The sequence below is a fragment of the Monomorium pharaonis genome, chromosome 3 (assembly GCF_013373865.1).
Source record: "Monomorium pharaonis isolate MP-MQ-018 chromosome 3, ASM1337386v2, whole genome shotgun sequence".
In the NCBI taxonomy this organism is placed as follows: Eukaryota; Metazoa; Arthropoda; class Insecta; order Hymenoptera; family Formicidae; genus Monomorium; species Monomorium pharaonis.
This window is the reverse complement of record NC_050469.1, coordinates 2,578,260-2,600,074: the sequence shown is the minus strand read 5'-3', so window position 1 is coordinate 2,600,074 and position 21,815 is coordinate 2,578,260. Positions and strand designations below refer to the sequence as shown.

Sequence of the window (21,815 nt, the reverse complement as noted above, 5' to 3'; positions counted from 1 at the left end):
ATAAAATTACTGTGAGAAATGTGTAAAATAAATAATTTTTAAAAATAAATATACATTGTAAAACTGTTACTTCTAGTAAAGAACTTCATCTGTAAAAAATTTTAATTACAAATCTGTATTTAATCATTTGTGTTTTGGGATTTTAAGGATTGTTGATTTTCAAATAAAAAATACAAATTGCAAAATGGCAGATTCAATATAGCGGACATAAGATTTTAAATTCAACGAATACCTTAGGAGCTTGTTATATATAGAAGTTTTTCGGGTTTTGCTGATTAGGAATTCATAGTCGAAAATAACACATAAAACTTCAATAATAGTAGAGTAACTTCTTATAACGATAAAATCTGATAACGTGACGCTGATTCATAATCAGCGTCATAAAAAAATCTTAGATGAATTTCTACCAGGTAGGAAACGCCGTTACACGAGAAATGGGCCAATACGGGCACGAGCATCGGTTTGCCGAAACTTGACACCCAAGACTGGCCCAACAGTTGTCCGAAGTCGATTGTACTAGATATTGGCAGTATTTTGACTAACCAACCTTGGCAAACAAGTACCGCTCGATATGCCAAAGTTGATAGCCAGTACATAACAAAATTTGGTGGCCAGTACAAATTATGTCTTATATCTTTTTCATAGGGTTCTAATTGGATTCGCAAAAACTCTAATAATAGAAACCCTCTGTTCACAGCTTATTGTTAATTAAATTTTGATAGTCAGTCCTTATTCTTTATCATTATTATTATAGTTATATAATATTTTACAAGATTATAAATATTACAAAAATAATTAAGGAATATAAAATATTCTATTAAAATTAAATTAAAATTTGGAACTTAAAATAACTCATAGCATTCAATCTTTATTAAAGTTTAAAAGAAATTTGTAAGCTAACATAATGTATGAAAAGAAAAATTATTTTTTATATTTCATACATTATTTTAAGAAAGTATTATTTTAATACTTTCTCGGTATTCAAAACAAGTATCTTTACGCTTTTATTAACAGTTCATTGTAAAAAAATAGAAAATAGTGTACAAAAAAGTTAACATATATGTATACAAAAAAAGTAAGGGTTAAATCAGCACTTGTTTTTTCATATATAAGAATTATAATCTTTCTAGAAATATTAATAATTTCGATCAAGAACAATTTTTTCATTAAACTATTCATTCAATTCTTGAAGACATTTCATGTAGTTCAATCAAGAAATTGTCGAAATTCAAAATTAGCAAATACTTCTAGGAAGATTATAAATTTTTGCTTCTATATAAAACAGTAATTGTTGATTTGACTCTTACTTTTTGTCTGTTATTGTGTAAATAAAGTTACGGCTACTAGATGCTTGTTCTTGCAGGTTCGCGAAACTCTTTTGTAGTATATGTATACACGCAAAAAGTATTTAGTTTTCCATTATGTCATTAAATTCATATAAACGCGTGAAAAAATAGCGATATATGCAGCAAAAAAAGTCAAAATTAAATGATAAATGCAATAATCGAGAATAATAGTAACATCAACAGAACATCAAATGTTGAAATTGAAGTTAGGATTAAGTCTGAGCAACATGAGTTAAAAAATGATAAGAATCTTGATATAATCTTGAAAAAATCGATTTTTAAAATAGTACATGGTGTAACAAGTGTGGAAATCGGTTATTGCTTACAAGTGCGAGGAGTGAATGCACGAATCGAAAACGAGACAATACTTAGTCGAACCGCGCGAGTTGCACATATTATTTTTTGTTATAAGTGATGGAAGTGAGAGCGAAAGACATCCCATAAATAAAGAAAAATTTTAAATAGTTTTGTAATAAATAAAAAAATTATATTTAGTAATATTTTATCTTTGTTGTTATAATTTATCTTTGTTGTATATATTTAAATATTTTTCTTTTAACTTTTGTGATAAAAGAGTCTCTGTAATCTTTCGGAATTTGAATGATTTCTGGGGGTGTGAATTTGCTGTCACTATTATGACAGTATTTGGTTTTTGATATTCATCTTTGGTTTTATTAACCCTTGCAGAATAGCGACATTTTCGCAAACCCAACTTTAGCTAACCTGTCAATTCGTGTCACTCAAAAACCACTTTCGATGCACTTATAGTAAAAAATATTATGTGCAACACGTAGATCGGCTCTTTCCCACTCGTGCTGAAAAAAACAACTTTCTGTTCTTGTTATATTGTACAATATACTATTAACTTTTCTTAAAGTATAAACTTTTGTTTAAAACAGTTTTTTAAATATATTTCTTTTAAGATATTTGAAGTAAGTAATGAAAATGAGATTATAGTATATATGTATATATATACACAGAATAAAAAATTTCAAACGCATAGGACAAAAAATTGTGCAATATGCATTTATATATTTTTAAAAATTAATATATAATGTGTTTTTTTAGATTAATTAATTTATTATTTTGTACCTAGAAAGACGTTAAGGCTTAATAAAAAAATTAATTTTACAAGATATTTTACATTTTATGTTTTAATATTTTATGTCGACATTTGGCATAATAAAGTATAAAATATCTGAACTGTTAACTATTGATTTTTTGATAATTATATCTTAATACTTCAAAACGCAAATTAATTAGAATTATATTAAGTAAAAAAGCATATACTTTATTTAAATAAATGACGATGACGATAACGTTTATACAACTTTGAGAAATCAATTTTCTTCTTCCTTCACACACAGACTATACAATTTTGTCAGAAAATTTTTTATATTTTTCATAATTTTTAATCTTTACCCGGTACTTTAGTGGAATTTCATAACCAGTACCCTGGGGACTCCAATGAACAAAAATGCTTACCGCAAAAAAGATATTGATATTAGTGACTTGAAAAAATTACAGATTACCTTTCAAATATTTTACTTTGAGACGAAATAATTGTTTTAATTAAAATTTGACTTTGAGTATGTAAAAAAATTTTCATGATTTTCGTGAATTTTCGGCTGCATTACGATATTCATTGTCAGTATTAAAAATATATAGTTTACGTCACATATATTATAGATTTTCAGTACTGGCAGTGAATATCGGAACGCAGCGGAAAATTCACGAAAATCGTGAAAATTTTTCGCGAGTTAACTGAAAATTGAATCCAGTTGGGTTCAGATTGACCTTATAGTACCGAATAAGTTAAAATTCAGCCTATCTATTTTATTTGAAACTTTTCACTCTGTATATATTACACAAAAAATGATACAATAATACAATGTAATGTAAAATCGCGACAACGTTGTGTATATGAAGTGAAATATGGACCAAAATATGAAGAGCAAGTGCGTTAACAAGATGAATAATAATACGAATAAAAACGAAATCATTAAAGACATTCTTGATAAACAAACACACAGAGAAAAAAATAAAAAATTTTCTTAGCGAGTAGAACGCTTCCAGGAGCGTGTATTGGCATGAATATTTTTTTTCAATTAAATAATATGATTAATATTTTTATTAAAATAAAAAGTAATTTATATATATATATATATATATATATATATATATATATATACAATATCTGTATAGAATAGAATCGATAACACAAGATAAATTGGCCGATTCACGCTCGAATAACGCGAGTTTTCTAATGCATCAAGCCTAAACAGTATGAGTTTAAATTTTCTTAATTTTTAAATGTATTTAGCGATATATTTATTAAATTTTATCAATGCATTTTTTATTTAGAAAATTATACTTTAAACATAATAATTATATTCAATAAATTTTACAATAAGAACTTTATATAAAAATTTACTATTTATATTATTTATATACGAAATATTACATTACATCATAGTACAAGTATTAGTAAAATTTTGCATGTTTTCTGCTATTTTATTCTGTTTAGGATTAATATTCGCTAAATATAATGAAAATAACTCAATGCTATTCTGTAATTATTGCACTTACTCGACGATGGCGGCTGCGGCGCGCGTCGTACAACTGTGTGCTCCTGATGCGGTCCAGTATACTCATGCCATGTGTACGTGCTCTTGTATTCCGAATGAAGCTGCTGTAACACACGTAATTAACATTTGCTTTTAAAAATCATGACCACTCTACATAATAGTATGTAAATATAACTATAATATAAAGAATAATACTGAAATCTATTATATTTTAACTTTATAATATTACGTAACTTACGTACTGTTGCGTTTGAAAAATTTCTTAATTTCTTTAATCCGCTTTTGAAAAATTAATTCTATAGGAAGTGATATCGTGGATCAACGATTATTGACAACCAAAAAGTTATATTTGCTCTTGCTATTTTGTAGCAAACTAAGAAACTGTTTTCTAATTTCGTAAACTTTCGACAGATTTTTATGATAATAGAATCACGTACTAAGGATTATTGCTTAGATAGACAAATATTTGGCCTTGTGCATGACAATAATTAAGTTATAAACAAATGGATAAACGGGATTTTAAACAAATATCTGAACTGGTAATTAAAATTCACTTGGCGCGAGCCACTATCGTGTCTCTTGATTCTTAGTTTATTAGAAACAATATTGTCTAAACATTGAAACATGATAATCTTAAAAATAAAAACGCAGGACTAATAAAATTTTTATTATTTATTTATTATAGTTACGATGAAAATACCATTTCTTTGTTTGCGAATATTTCAACATGACAAATAATTAAAGAGAAATCAAAGCGAATGTGAATTAAAATTTTGAAAAGTTAAGAGTACAACAAAACTAAAAGAGCTCATACTCCGCCTTCGTTAGAAATAATTCGGACAAAGTCAAGCCTAGTAAAAATTAAAACTTCGAACCATCAAAAAAATGTAAACGAAAAGAAATAACACTTGTTAAAAGTTTCATTGATTTTCCATTAACTCTTCAGGATTTTAAAGCTCCATACACGCTCTTTGAACGCTCCATAAAGCATGTATAGTATGTAACGTTCTACTATATTTTTTGCACACTTTAATAATGGATGTTTTCTTTACATTTTTTAAACACTTTACAAAATGTGTACATACAGAACATTCCGATACGCTTTCTTCAATATTTTATTTTTAGGAACTTTTTATCTACGTTTCCCAAACTCTGTACAAAGAATGTAAGGAGCATACAGATATATTTTCCTCATGTTTTAATAATTGACATTCAGAAACTATTAGTTTACGCTTCTTGAACACTCCGCAGCGTAATATATGAATACACTTTTTTTATTTTAATAATTGATACTTATTCCTTTATGGCCTTAAGATCGTCTTAGAACACGTTAAGAGACGTTGTGACTGGTCGACGTAAGTTATGCTTACGCAACTCTTGTGAACTTGGCACACCATATTAAAAAATTTAAAAGTTTCTTTAGAATTCTAGTATTTTTTCGAATAGTTCTAGAGTTTTCTGTAAGAATTTTCAAGAGTTCCGTTGATTAAATATGAAAAAATTGAATTTGAAAATATGGTGCGCTAAATTCACGCAGCACTCTGAATCATAGAAATCAATTATTTCTTAAGAGTTCTAGCTTGTTTTATAATAGTTCTACAGTTTCTGATAGTTTATATCAATAGTTCTACTGAATTAATTAAAATAAAATAATTAAAAAATATAAGGTGCTAAATTTTCGTGGCACTTTAAATTAAAAAAAAAATTAATTTTTTTTTTAATAATTCTTAAAAAGTTTTATAGCTTCTGATAATTTCAACGCATTTTGCAAAGAGTTCCGACAATTAATAATTTTTAATTAATTTTTTAAGACGATTACTGGCGCACCATTTACGATTGATAGGATGTGCTGACAGTTTCTATCATTTTTTTCGACAGTTCCCGACAGTTCTCACACAGTTCCAACTATTCAACTTTCGAGGCATTTAGCAAAGAGTTCCGTCGATTAATAATTTTTAATTAATTATTTAAGCTGACTTTGCAAAATGTCTCGAAACAGTTAGAACGATGCGACAACTGTCAGGAACTGTCGAAAAAATAAAAGTCTCAGCATATCAATCGTAAATGGTGCGCCAGCAGTCGGATTAAATAATTAATTAAAAATTAATAATTGACAGAATTCTTGGCAAAATGCGTTGAAACTGTCAGGAACTATAAAATTCTTACGTAACCTAAATTTTCGTAGCTCAATTTTATCCCAATTAGGCATCAAAATTTAGTTTTCGAAATTTGACACTGTTTTTGTCGTCTACCAGTTTATGGATACGAATTTCGTAAGTATAAACTATAGATATTTTATATTAATCAAACATTGTTACAATATAACCACGAATTAACAATTTTTTCTCCATTTTTGGTATAAACTCCACCCTATAGACTGGTAGTAATGCGTGTACTAACATTTTTGAAAACATTTTTAAACAATCAGAAACTTTTCTATTCAAATTCAATACATTTGTTTATTAAAAATAGAGAAATTATATTATGAATTGAATATATTTTGTTGATAATACTCTTCTCTTCTTGTGTAAAATTGCTGCTTTACGCTGACTATTAATTAAATAAATGATTAAGAAACTTAACGCTGATTATTATATAATGAAATAATTTAAGCATTTTTACGTTTGAATAGTAATTAATATATGTAATAATTAAAATTATTTCACACTGATTATTGATTACTCAAAAAACTTTCAACTTTGATTACTGATAGTAGGATATAATATTCTATTATATCCTGTTACTGATTACATAAGTAATCAAAAATTACTAAAAATTCTCAAAAATTACCAAACTCAAGAAACTTTTATTTGGATTATTGATTATTCAAGCAATCATAAATTAAAGTTGAAAATATCACTGAAAATGTCGATGATGTTGATCCCTGGTTACGTGTGCGTTTGTATTTTTTTTTTAATTCAAAGTATTGAAAGTAACTAAACATTATAATTTGTAGAAAATCGAATATGCGCTGCACAATTATGGTTCTTCGATTCTCTCACCTTATCAATCGGCATTGAAGGGCACGCACGGCAGAGATTCCAGAATGAACCAATCATGAGGCCGCAATGTGTTAGACTGTAAGACAGTAATGACACACAGCCACTTGCGGAGGCTGGCCGTTTCTTCACGACGGTGATGACAGTCGCGATGTGGTCAGCGGCCAAAATCGCAAATATTGTACCGAGGATGTGATTTTTTGATGTCAATCACAGGCGATTGTATTCTCGTTCTCATCCACCTCTCACTATCACAACACCACCTCTTTTCTCTCAGCCTTCAAGGCAGTGTTTGTAAATGGCGCTTGGGCTCAGGCACGGGCTCTAAATTGCTCCCTCTGCATATACGCATATTTGCGTATATTATTTGTATATATAATACCATCTTATAATGTGTATAATGCATGTGCGCACGCATATGTAAGTTGAGACAACAAAAACTTTTTATTTTGTCTTTTTGTAACCAATTTACGAAAAATGCGTAATTTTTTAAAAGAAATGTATAATACAATATTATAAATTCAATCGTGTTGCTTTATCTCCTTTATTAGCAATTATCTCTTCAAAAATCTTAAATGGCAATAGGTATCAAGTGATGCTATTTTAATAATTTTTGAATTTTCTTTAAACCTTTTTTAATTTAGACGAATATTTCTCAAGAAATTTAAATATAAAGAATTAGAAGATTTATAAAATAAATGCGATTAAATGAATCCACAAGCATCATATAATTTTTCTTCATTATATATTGTTCATAAAACATTAGAAGAGATCAATTTTAATAGCCTAATAGTGCACCCGCACGTGTGTCCGTGCATGTTTGTGTGTGTCTGTTTGTCTGCTGTCTGTCTGTCTATGTGTCTGTCTGCTCTGTGTGCGTGTGTGTGTGTGTGTGTGTGTGTGTGTGTGTGTGTGTGTGTGTGCGCGCGCGCGTGCGTGCGTGCGTGCGTGTGTGTGTGTGCGTGCGTGCGCGCACTAACTCTCAATTAAGTCTTATAATTCGAGAAGTATTTGATAAAAAAATAATTACAGTATTTCAGAAAACTCTCGAGGTAAGCTGCAAGAATATACAATAAGAAATAAGAGGTTCTATTTGAGGGTGACATCTTCATGTGACTTTCAAATGACTATGTATCCAAAATTAAATTAAAGGCACCATTTCTTATGTCCCTCGTAAAATCAGAATTTTGTAAAAAACATTTTTTTCTAAAATCTTATGATTTTGAGAAATTAATTATTCAAATGTTATTAATAAAAGAATTTTTACAAATTATAGCGTGAAAAATCGAAAACCTACATGGAATAGGACAACGTTATAGACAGTTTCGGACCGTGATCACAAGGTGAAATAAGGCTTATATTGTACTATTTCACATGTTTTAACTTTAGATGCAAAAAAATTTCTGATTTTAAACTAAAATTTAGTTTAAATTGAATTATATTTTATTTAAAGTAGGAATGCAATATTTGCCCGTCCAGCATGTTGTCTAAATGTGTAAATGCAAATATGCTACTTATACTAAATAAATTATAGAGTTAAATGCATATTTAACTCTATATATTGTCAACCTTTTATTAATAACATTTTTCATAAATAATAAATAATTACTAAAACTTTCTGAAGATAATTCAAATTTCCTTGACAACATAAAGGTTAAGAACATCGGAGATGGCTCTCTGAAAATCAATAATTATATACCCAATACACACATCTGTAAAACGAATTTTCAACAACACCAAATATAACGTAAATGTAATGTCGCATATAATATAATACATAAACGTTCACATGTTTTACATACATTAGAGTTTTATTATTATATGACATAATATGTATATATTATATTCGATACCTGTTAAAGTAAAACACTGTGCCATTTAATTTTTATCATTATTTAAAGTTTTTAAAAAAGTAGTGCCTTTCTAATCAATAGATTAGAACAGGATGATTAAGTATATCACAATTATATTTTTCTTAAAAAATGATGTATTTTAACATATTTCACACAAATAAGTTATAAAAAAATAAAATGGAAAGATTTTATTGGCTCATCCTGTACATATGTGCGCGCGCGCGCGCGTATATTAACCCCATTTCAGTCAAGCTATAATGTGTATTAAATTTTAAAATAAAATATTTTAAAATTTTAACTGCATTTTGTGATATATATGAAGCGTGCTACAATAAAACATTTTAAAATTGTGTAAATGTGTTTTATCATATAAATAGGTTGTAAGAACCGCGGTTTATTACTAACATCTGGCGTAAAACGCGCTATTACTATTGAAAAAAAGGATGATGATTTGCATTTGTATTTAGACTTAGAACATTTTGAAATAAGGAAGTAGGTATCTCGAATTTTAGAACATTTAACAAAATCCTTATAATACACACACACACACACACACACACACACACATGTATATATACATTTATACTTTTAAAAGGGTGTATGTATATGTTTCTTTACAACGTATTATAAATAATTTTTCAGGATATAGATATATACAAAAATGTTAGGAAAAAAAATTTTTTTCATAATATAAAATAGTTTCTATTCTTTTTTATACCTTGTTATCTACAAAAATTGTAAGTTTTTCCACCTTGTAAAAAAAATATATTTATCTTAAAAACATTTAAATATGATACCTTGAATCAAAACTTCTTTGTATACTTTATTTTTAAAATATTTGTTTTATATATGTTTTATCATCATACATACACACATATTTTATCTTTAAATATATACAATATTTTCTCATATTTTTTAATTTAAGATCTTAAATTTTAAAATTTAAGTATATTTTTTGATTTCTAAGTAAAGATATCATTATTTTTTTTTAAAGAATTATATGATATTTTTTTATACAATATTATTTTTTATATTATATATGTGTGTGTGTGTGTGTGTGTGTGTGTGTGTGTGTGTGTGTAAGTATTAGAGTTATGGAAAAAATCAATAATCTACGAGATATTTTATATCTTATTCTTATATATTTTATATTTATATAAAATATTTTATAATTTAATTAATTATTAATTTTTTGATAATCATATCTTAATACTTTTACGCGCAAAATGAAATGAATCAATTTGTGAAAAAGCAGCATATAGTTACTTTCTAAAAAGTAATGTGTATAATTGCATATTACAAAATGTAAAATTTTTTTGAAAAGTAATTATATGTTGTTTTACAACTTTTCTACAAAATTGATTCATTTTATCTGACATAAAAATATTAAACTACGATTATAAATAGTAATAAATTAATTAAGAAATTAATAAATTAATTATGAAATATTTTACACCGAAATATGCCAAAATGAAATATAAAATATTTGTTTTTTTAAACATATAAATAAATATATATATGTGTATAAATTTTCATACTTTTATATGTAAAATTAGAAGAATCATATTATGTAAAAAAAAGCATACACAATTTTATTTAAATTTAATAATTACAATAACACCTTTAATCATAATAAAAAAAACAGGTTTTTTTCAAAAATTGATTTTATTTGTCTTAGATCAGATCAATTTTTGTTTGAAACATTTGTTTCTTAAATGTCTTATTTTTCAGATATTTTATCGATCCAAAATTTTCCTCTTGCCCTGTATGTAATTTATCCGAGCATGCGGGTGAACTTTTTCCGAAATAAGAAAAAACTCCAAAATTAATCTCAATATTCAGATTAAGATTGTTGCACATCCAGCACGTTAAAAATGATCTGTACGCGATCATACTGTAAACATTTATATTATATAATAAAGTTGTCTCAAATACTCTGCAAAAGTATGTACAAAATTCATATAATACGCATGCGTTAAACAGAAGAATACGCACGCGCATGAAAATGTATGTTACATACATCTACACACACGTGGTTTTACATACATATCTCTAAGCACACATTTACTGCATCAGTAATATTTCATGACGTCTATCCTTCTTACGTCGTACATATGTGTACATAACTTTTGAAGACAATTTTTAAGGATAAATAAAGAAGTTAATAATCTATTGTATAACGTAAATGTCTACGGACCGTACAATTCTAATCCAAACATTTATAATATTAATTCAATATATTAATAATTTTGATAATAATTATCTGATAATTCTATATCAATAATTAATTTTCTCTTAAATTGTTAGTTTATCTTACATCGAGAAGAGGGCTCGAAATAGGGTCGAAACGTTTGCGCTTTATTGTACTGTTGCGTAAAGATTACTATTAAGGAATAATAATACGAGCACACACAAAAAAGAGATCTGATACTGGGACTTCACTATAGTCAATCTCTTTGATGTGCTGAACACGAATCCGATGTCAGAATTGCTCCATTATCCATCTTTTCGAAAAAATGGCCTAAAAATCTTGAAAATGGCAATAATTGGTCTGCACGCGGAAAATGGTGAGTGATGGGACAATTCTGACATTGGATTTATGTTCAGCAGTTCAAAATACTAAAAAATTGATCTGTATCACGGATCAGACCATATCTTTATATCTATATTTTGAGCAGTTGGACACAATCTGATTTCAAGAATTGCTTCATCACTCACCATTTTCCACGTGCAGCGAAATTATTATGATTTTCAAGATTTTTTAGGTTTTTCGATTTAAAAAAAGGTGAGTGGTGGAGCAATTCTAACATCGAATTAGTGTTCAGCACGTTAAAATATATAGAAATTGATTAGTGAGGTCCCAGTATCGCACCATTTTTTTTGTGTGCCTGCGTAATAAATTCCAACTTATTCCACCTTATCTAACACTTTAAGTCGGTTCATTAAGTCGGTTTAAGCTTTTATTAACATTATTGTTTAGATTTAAACTTTAAAGCCTACATACTGTCATTATATTTTTTGATAATAATTATCCTCAATATCGAAATCATATTTTAAAGGAATTAAGGTCATAACGCAATTTATTTCATCATAAAGAACAGTGTAATGAAAAGCGTGATAAACAATAAACTAACATCGGTGTGACGTCAATTATGCAGATTTTCAGTGATAATAAAAGAAAAAAAAGAAAAAAGGAATAGATAAGCAGTTTTTGTATTTTGTTTAACACTATCATCAATATCGTAAAATTGAGACAAGTATTTAGATTATGTGAATCAGAAATATTGCATGCTCAGACGATTTCTTGAAAGACACAAAAAATCCATTAAATGTTACAATGTCAAGTATCAAGTTAGAAGATAAAAAATGCGAAATTTTCAACGTCGCACCACTAAAGCCAAACTCATTGATTATATATAATTATGGATGTGAAAATAATTAATGCAAATAAAGTTAATCAGATTCAAACTGCATACTGAACTAAAGTTTTCTTCTTGCCTATCAAAGTTAGGGGGTAAACCCAACGAATCATTTAGATGACATTGAACAGACTATGTGGTGAGAGGAACTGAAAGAGAACACCATTGAAGATTTTCTGAAGATAATTTGTTAGCAAAAGAAGTGACTAAAAAAATGAATCAGGAAGTAAAGAAATCAGCCTCTTTCCAATTTTACTATTTTATCATCCCCGTTTTGAGAAATTTTGCTCGTCTGAGATATTTTTCTCTTTATCTGTTTCCTATTTTCTTGCATCCCTCCCTCTATCTTTTCCTCTTTCTTCCTCTCTCCTCTTTTTCTCTTTTTTATCATGTCTTTCCTCTATTTTTCTCTTCGTTTATGCTAATAGTCATTATGCAATAGTTCAAATCGGCGGTCTAGCCAAAGGTTCTTCAATGCACATTTGTCAACTTACCGGCTCGCATAAGTATATATGTGCGCAATAGAAGTACAAATATCTTAGGAAAATATTCATGACATCTTCGATAAAAGAAGATGCATCACTATCAATGAATATGACGGTCGCACCGATACGACGTCGGCTAGCACTAATACCATTTAATTAAATTTCCTTGTGTCTACATTATATAGACAAAAGGTGTAAAACGGAGGAAGAATTGCATACTATACGTCAGCAAAACGTGAGTGGGTAATATATGCGGGTGGTAGTCGCGTTAATATATCATGTAAACTGGCAAGTAAAAGAAAGAAGCAGCGACAAAGCAAAAAGAAAGATGGATTAAATAAAGATAGATTGAAATATATAAATTATATATATATATATATATGTGTGTGTGTGTGTGTGTGTGTGTGTGTGTGTGTGTGTGTTCGTGTGCGTGCGCGCGCGCGCGTATTGTGTGCTTATACATGATTCACAATGTATGCATGCGTGTTGGCACTAAAATGACACCCCGAACACGTACGAACAGCGTTTATGAGACGGAGGGTAGAGCAAGAACGGAATCGTGAGAGGCACTGCTGGTCCCACCGTCGCCACAGGGACGTTGCGTAGAGAGCCGCGTCGCCGGCAAGACGGCTCGCGGGACGATAGGAGGGATTGCCAGTAACAGGCGCAGGCGTCAAGCCAGAACAGAGACCGGGTCGATAGTCCGCAACGTCGTTCCTCCTTTGCCGGCCGGCTGGCACTATTCGCTCACTTACTCCTTTCCTCCCTCCTTTCCCTCTCTCTTTAACTCCCCTCCAACCCTTCTCTCTTGCTCTCTCTCTTTCTCTCCTCTCCTCTCGTCTCTCTTTTTCTCCGCACTGCTGCCGCCGCATCACAAAATTCCATGCAGTAACGAACTGGCGAACTGGTGAACCTAGGATGTTTAGGCCCAGTTCCACAACTTTGTTTAATGAGAGTTTAATTAATAATGTCCAGTAGAAGACTATTAGTTGATTATAATTTAATAAATTATTTTTTAATAATTAGTAAATTTTTTTAGCATTAAAAAAATATTACATTGTTTTATATATAAAACAAATTCATCTATTAGATACGGTTAATTAAACTCCGGTTAAATTAAGTTGTCGAACTGGGTCTTAGGGTCCTAAGGAACAGAAGTTCTCACACTTTTCAAAAATTTATCAACCTTGGACCTAATAAGATTTCTCTAATGCTGAAAAAATTTTTAATTATTAAAAAATAATTGATTAAATTATAATCAACTAACAGTATCATAAAATCAGTTATTATATAAGCTCAAAATTTATATAGAAAATGAGTTAGAATTCTGAGGTTTTTTAATTCATCACAGGATTTTTCATACTCTCCGTTTCTCTTTCATTGCTTTTTTGCATTATAGTTGCGATATTACATATATTGTACAAATTATATATTCTTCTTTCCCCTCTCTTTTCCTTCCCTGCTGTCTCTCTCTCTTTCTCTTTCTTTTTGTCTCTCTTATTTTTTTCTTTTCTTGTTTTCTCTTTAATTATTTTTTTTTCATTTCTGCAACTATCCATTTGATCTAGCATCTATTCTATTTTCTAGGGAGATTTTCCATTATTGCACACATGCATTATTATTCGATGTAGAAATCCTAAATTGTCTTCACTCTGCTTCTTTTGTCGCTGTCGAATCTTATAGCTGACATGCAATGCTTGCATTCAGACTTATTTCTTTCTCAATTTATTTCCTTATTTTTAATTTTGTTAGTGCACATTTTGTATTTATTAATTAGTGTCAAATGAGGATAAATATGAAGAAAGTGCCTTTTTAAATGAAAATTTTACTATGAATTTTATTATTTTACACTAAAAATTAAAGATTTTTGATTAATTTTTATAACAAATGTTGTGCATTTTATAGTGATTAATGTTTATGTAACATAACGAAAAAAACGTCTAAGAAACTGAATCCCCATGAATGAGCTAGGCAGTAATAGCAGAATTCATCTAGAATGGTGTAGTTTTACACACACACACACACACACACACACACACACACACACACACACACACACACACACACACACACACACACACCACACAAATTATGAAATCAATTAAAAATGTAAATAAAATATATTCTAATATATTAACTAACACAGTTTATAAAACTAAAATGCTAGAATTGAACACTATAAAAATTTAGAAATTAAAAATGAAGAGTATTTAGAAACTAGATAATTATTGGAAATAAAATAGCTATATGAAAGAAACTTAAGAAAGAATTTACATTAATGCTCAGGCGCTAATTGGATTTAGATGTTTAAACAGATTAAATAAAAATATAAAAAGACATAAAGACATAAACATCATTAATGTAATAATGATGTAATAAAATTTTATATAATAATTATGATGCTTTGTAAATAGGCCATACATAAAGAAAATAAGAACGTGAATGTATCTGAACATAAGAAAGATATCAAACAAGATACCTTGAAACATTCGGTCATTACTAATCATGTAATTGAATTTGACCGTGACTAGGATTATGTGAAAATATTAGATTCAGAATCAAATCATCTATATAATAGCACAAAATAATATTAATTTTAATGGCGATACTGAATTACTAAACAAAATTTATTTTAATTTACAGAATAATAAAAAATAACAATATTTAAGTCTATGATTTCCAAATTAATAATAGATAACACAATGATGAAGCTTGATCAGTTGAAATAAAAATATTTAATGCGACTTTGCTGCGCTGCATTTAGTGAAAGAAATCATAGAGAATTTCTGTTATTTGCATCTTATAGCGGGATTTTTTTCTTTTATTTTGTGTGGTCGTTCATTGTTGTGCGATTTTTTTTATCAAGTAATTGAGATTTTAAGAAAAAATGGTTATTTTGACTTATTATAATACTTGTAAACGTACAGCGCTCCACAAAGAAGCGATGAAAAGTCAAAAATGTGTACTTTTAAATACATGAAATTCTACAGCACATTATTGAAAGGTTCATAAACATGTGAGAACGTTTATAAGCAGTAATTGATCAAAGAGAAGGTAATTTAATATTAAACACATATGCACATAACATCCCCCCAGACACGGTGGGGATAATTATACTATAAAACTTTGCTTTAGCGATGTGATTGGATCTTTCTTTACAATATATTGAATTAAATAGAAACCGTAAAATATGCGATTTTTTATGTTATCTTTAAATGCGATTTGTTGTTAGAAAAAAGAAATCTATGAAAAAAGCAATAATAGCATTTGAAAGTGCAAACTTTTAGTCCATCGTTTTTTTGTGGAGCGCTGTACGTTTATCAGTTCACGAGTAATAAGCGATGAAAGTCAAAATGATCATTTTTTTTATAATTTCAATTTGGTCAAAATGATTGCTGCAATATGAATAATTCTTATAATTAAATCTGATCAAGATAATTTTTATAATCAGACCATATGCTCCAAAAATACACGCAACGAGACCGACCAGCATTTATTCAGTAAAAAAATTTTTATATATAATTATATTTAATTTTATAAAATTATATAAAAGTACATATATACTTATGTGTAATCCTTTGTATAATGCTGTCTACTTTTTCTACACCAATAACAAGCGTCGAAAATTGCTCAGTTTTGTGGCGGGGCGATTTCTTACGCTAATACTATTTGTTTGATAAGAGTGATAGTTATATTAGATTTTAGTTCGATTTTCTTTTATTGTCTGTGACATACTGATTTCTAGATCGTGTAAATAATTTTACAATATTGATGTATTTATTAACAAAATTATTACTTACCTGCAAAACATAATAAATATTATTTCCTTTAGGGTTATAGAAGAAATAATTTAATTAATTAAAAAGATATCAATCAATGTTAATAGTAATACTAATAAAACTATCAATAAAGTTATGAAATATATTAAATCACACATTAATAAATTAAATAAAATTAAGAAAAATATAATTTTTTCCAGTACAATGTCAAAATCCACGAAATCTTGAGTTTATCAATTGTATCTGTTAAAGAAAATTCAAATTTCAAAAAATATTAAACTTTTAGAATTTTATGTCTTCGAAATTTTCTTTTTCTCTCTCCTTTTCTTCAATATTTTAAAGATCACACATAAAACTGGAACAATTTTTTTTACAGCTATCTGATATAATAAATCATGGAAACGTTATGTTAGATTTTATCATTGTAAGAAGACAACAAAATTACAGCATCTTCATGATATTTGACACAAATAGCTTAATTTAATCTTGTTTTCATTGGAAATCCACTTTACATCTTATAGTGAAAAAACAAGAATAATGTCTCACGATGATTAGTGTGTCTATTTATATAAATACAAGTGCGTTAGGTAATTAAAATTTTTAATGAAGTCTTATTGACTGCACTTACACTCTAATAAGTTTCAACATCTCATTATTAGACAAGTCATTTCGGTGTTGCGGCAGTTTTTTGGTGAAGCCGCGACAAAAAATTTACTTCTCAATACAATATCACAATAATTACGTAAATAAATTTAAAATTTATTTTTCAATTCAATGTCGTAATATTTATGCTAAGTAATTTCTTTCACAATTTTCTTAATATTTACGACTTATAATTATAAAATTTGTTTTCAGTAAAACATATGCGTTTTGTAGAATTACCTTACAATAATTGTGAAATTAAGGTAAATATAAAGATATAATAATTATGCATTGATTTCACAATTTTCCTATCTGGATTTGATTTGATCCGGATCCCTGCTTTTTAGTCATTTTTTCATTGACTGTATTCTGAGAGTCCATAAAGATGTTTATAAAGAAAATCTGTCATTTGTTTAATCATCTTTTAGACATCTTTGTGTTTTATGGGTATTTATCTTACCAATAATTGATTGCAAATTAATTTCAAAGGAAATTAATAAAATAAAAATATATCGAAAAGGTCAATGAGTGAATCAATAAGATGATCGTTTAAGAGTCAACTGATTTCGCTTAATAGTTTTATATAGGAAGCCAAGCCCAGTATTTTTAATGTTAAAATATTTTTTATCGTACTAAATTTAGAGGATTTATCAATCTAATGTGGACTGTGTGAGTAATAAATTGTTTGTTTAACTGTTACAGTACACACTACCTGTATGAGACATAAAGTACACATTGGGTTAAAGTGACCCAGCGCCACTTTCAATGATTATTACAAGAAAATTATTTTGGACTAAAAAAAATTAGGAACATTTTTTAAACATTTAAGATTAAGGTTTGATCGTTCCAAAAAAGATATCAATAAATTTTAATAGTTAAAAAAATAAAAATTCTATGAAAAATACGAAAAATATCTTTTTATACAAAAAATTTGATAACTTTCTAAATTTTTAATATTTTTAATTGCATACTCTCGAAACAATATACTTTGAAGCAAAAATACGCTCAATAGTGTACATTTCAAAAAAGGTATTTATTTAAGCAATTAAACGTGTAATTTTTTCGAAAAATTAACAGCACGTTTTTAATTATCTTTTACATTTCAAATGCTTTATTTTCTAGGGAGATGTTGCGACGCATTTTTTTCGAGTTATTTTATCTCATGGTGTACTTTAAGAGTTAAGTGTAGTTATCAAATACGATGATGCAATGCTAAATAAATAATAATATTTATATATATATAATATTATAATTTGTAAATGTTCTTGCAAAATTTGCATCTAATTAAACAGAATTGTACTTATAATGTAAATAAAAGTATATTAAGTCCATTGATTATAATCTTTTTAAGAGCTAAACTAAAAAACCCGACTTTTTAGCAAGTTTTATAATTTCTTATAGTCAAATATTGCTCCTACGAAACAAAATATGATAAAATACAGATGTGTGTGTGTGTTTGTGTGTGTAAATAAATTTGCCTGTTACTCCATTGATCCTTAAAAGAGTAGAGAGGTTGACAAGCCTAAATGCAAGATATAAAAAATGTAATTAGAACTTTCATAATTACAATATATAGTAACAAAAAATCAGATTAATTATTATAGTTTATTATTAAGACTAATTGAGATAAAAATTAACTTGTGCATACTCTTTTGTACATTTATAATTAACCCTTAAACGATATACTTATTCTTTTTCACCTTAAACGCTATACTGGATTAAAAATGTACCCCATTCCTTCCCAAGCGTTCTGCATTCAATATTTTGCTATATGAATCTTTTCATCTTTTTATAACGAAGACGATAATGTAATGTACAATAATATTAATTAACATTAAACATGTTAAAAATTAATTGAAACAAAATAAAGTTTGGAAAAAACGCAAAAATAAGTTTTTTTAAAAAATCTATTGTATTTTTGTCAATTTTTAACAAATTCAAAAAACCGAACAGCTTTGGAAAGGTAAAAAATAGATTTAGAACCGGGATAAAATCAATTTTGAGTATTATTTGAAAAATATAATTATTTTGACAAATAAAAGTTGAAAAAAACGATAGCTTATAAAAAAGAAAAAATAAATAGACACTATTAGTATTTTTTTGTATAAAATTGTAAAACGTGTTTATTTTTTAAATATATAATACATTATTAAAGTAATGAAAAATTATTAAAATATTTTCGTGACTTTAAGCAGCACTCGCTACACCGTATTGTCCTGTGGTTTTTACACACAGGAACGTTGCAATTCGCACAAACGCAGCCGTAGTACCTTTCTTTTTATAGCGAGTGCCCGTTCGAACAAAATTTAAACATAAAAAACAGTGTTTTATATGACAGTATCTGATTGAAATGCATACACAAACATCAGATTGAGGTGCTCCATTTTTACTTTATGTCTGTACAATAACGTTCCGACGCCAGCTAGCGTCTCTCCCAATTCTTAAGATTTTTAATTAAATTATGGTTGGTGTCCCGAGTCGATTTTTTCATCTGCTAAATTAGGAGATAAAATCAAATTCGCATTGGGCTACAAAACTTACCCCGGTATTCTAAGGTTAAATAAACGAAAGATTATGTATGTTGTGTGTTTGTGTATGTGTGTATGTATGTATGTATGTACGTGTAATTCTTATTTAATAATAAGCTCATGAAATGGTATTAATTTTTAAATTATAATTAAGTACCACACACACATACACATGATTAATAAAATCTTTTGAGTAATTATATATTAATCAAGTTTAAAAAAATTAATCGTGTAAGATTACACATGAGCAGAAAATCAGAAGGCCGGTATTCATAGAGTCGAATCTTATTTCAAGATCACCTCAAGTAGTGTCTTAAAATATTAATACGGCTCTGCGATTGGTTAATGGTATCTGAAGACAATACTTAAGATGATCTTAAATATAAGACCCAACTATAATAAATACCGGCCTAAGCTCTACCACAAGAAATACTCGCAGTACTGGAGTATATAAACAAATGCAACCGAGTGAGATTTCTCAGTCTGCTTTTCCGCTACATATGAATGCACCTTTAATAAGCAAGGGATATGTGCTCTGCTCCTCATGCAATTATCGTGACCGGGTCATGTACCTCGGGTCAATAATACTTGATATTTCTCTACGAGGCAGTTCTAACCTTTAGTTCGAGAATTTAATAGCATCTTTATTTTCATGCTTTTTAATAGAGGAAATAACTACGAGAAATACTATGTGTTCGAAAAGAATTAATCGCGAGCATTAATTTTTGTAACGATCGATCGAAGGTACATAAATCGACCTATAATGAACGAACGCAAGGCGTTTCTTTTCGTACAATGGCTGCTCGATTTGATAACATATCACACTAAATATTTTTTTTAAACTCATCGCTTACACTCACCCTATATTGCATGTAATGTTTATGCTTAATGAAGTTAGGGGAACGCTTTTTCTTCTTGCTAGTAGTAGCGGCAACAGAAGCGGTGAGAGTGTAAAATTTGTCACCGGACTTCTCCTTACGGGACGTTAACAGGTTCGATTTATTCGCGGGCATCGTTTGCTCACTTTATTCTCGTTGCTTTGCCGTGCACTGGCAGCCTACAGTTATTTGACAAGTCATAATCAACGACGATCACTGGTTCAGTTTCCACTATACGTTTAATCTGGTTTCAATTCGGAAAGAAACAAGATTGAAATCGATGGAAACTTGTCTAATAACACTTAATACACTTTTATTTCAAATCTGTCAGCCCGGTGAGAGTAGTAATGGTTTAGAAGTGAACTGAAATTGGTGGAAACTAAAAATCATTGATCTGAATATAACTGTTACCCTTTGTCCTGAGCTAAAAACATGAACCCAATGAGCGGAACCATGTTATGAGCATATATGTAATAAGACTAGTATTGCTAGTTGAACTGGGAAGAGGGTGAAAACATTACGGTGCTATTTAGTGTACTTTAACAGTTTTGCGCATGCGTAAAAGCCGCGCCCTGCGCGCTTTTACTACCATGTGCCATGCTTGCGCAAATCGACGCAAGTACATATTTATATAGATCTTATATATAACATCTATGGTGTAAAGGTCTTTGCTCTTTAAGTTTGACGCTAAACGTAGACGCTAAAACTGAAAAAATCCTTCTTTTTCTTGACGCTACTCTATATAGTAACAAAATACATTGACGTAATATTGAGAAGTAATCTCAGCAAACACAGAACATAGCAGCAATGTTATAACATTGTAGTAATATTACAACAATATTACAAAATTATCGCAATGTTCTGTATTTGCTGGGATGTAAAGACAATATTCCCAATATTAGTTCAATATTGTAAAGTGGACGGTTTATTTTATTTAGCTAATTTGTCTAAGCAGCAATATTAGTTCAATATTGGTTCAGCATTGGGCCAATGTTGAACCAATCAATTTTTTATATTGAACATTAATTGCATTTTAATGCAATTAATGTTCAATATAAAAAATTGCATTTTTGGGACCATTTTATAAGCAATATTGGCGTTATGCTGGAAAACATTGGCCAATGCATTCCAAATATAAACAATATTTAGCCAATATTAATCAATATACTGTTAATGTATTTTGCTACTAAGGTAGCGTCAAGTTAAAATCACGTGATTACGTGTAAAAATCACCTTTTCATGATAGTGACAAGCAACAGTAGCGACCAGTGATGAGCGACAGTGCCGGATACCTGAGG

General features: G+C 28.6%; 1 protein-coding gene across 18 annotated transcripts in view; it reads right to left on the bottom strand.

The window, feature by feature from the left end:
* Positions 1-21,008, bottom strand: part of LOC105834274 (proteoglycan 4) — a 62,650-nt gene extending 41,642 nt beyond the window's left edge. For 2 of the 18 annotated variants that reach the window (XM_036285022.1, XM_012676627.3), the window contains exons 1-2: positions 20,500-21,007; positions 3,936-4,038 (exon numbers count right to left, since the gene is read on the bottom strand). In XM_036285022.1, the coding sequence (XP_036140915.1) occupies positions 3,936-4,038; positions 20,500-20,652 (256 nt within the window). In that variant the 5' untranslated portion in view covers positions 20,653-21,007. Of the gene's footprint in view, positions 1-3,935; positions 4,039-6,936; positions 7,272-7,963; positions 7,983-8,786; positions 8,803-12,699; positions 13,098-13,151; positions 13,173-13,207; positions 13,384-20,499 lie in introns of those variants that run through there. The other 16 variants (XM_036285023.1, XM_036285024.1, XM_036285028.1 and 13 more) reach the window with 15 other exon arrangements.
* Positions 21,009-21,815: the final 807 nt, after the last annotated feature.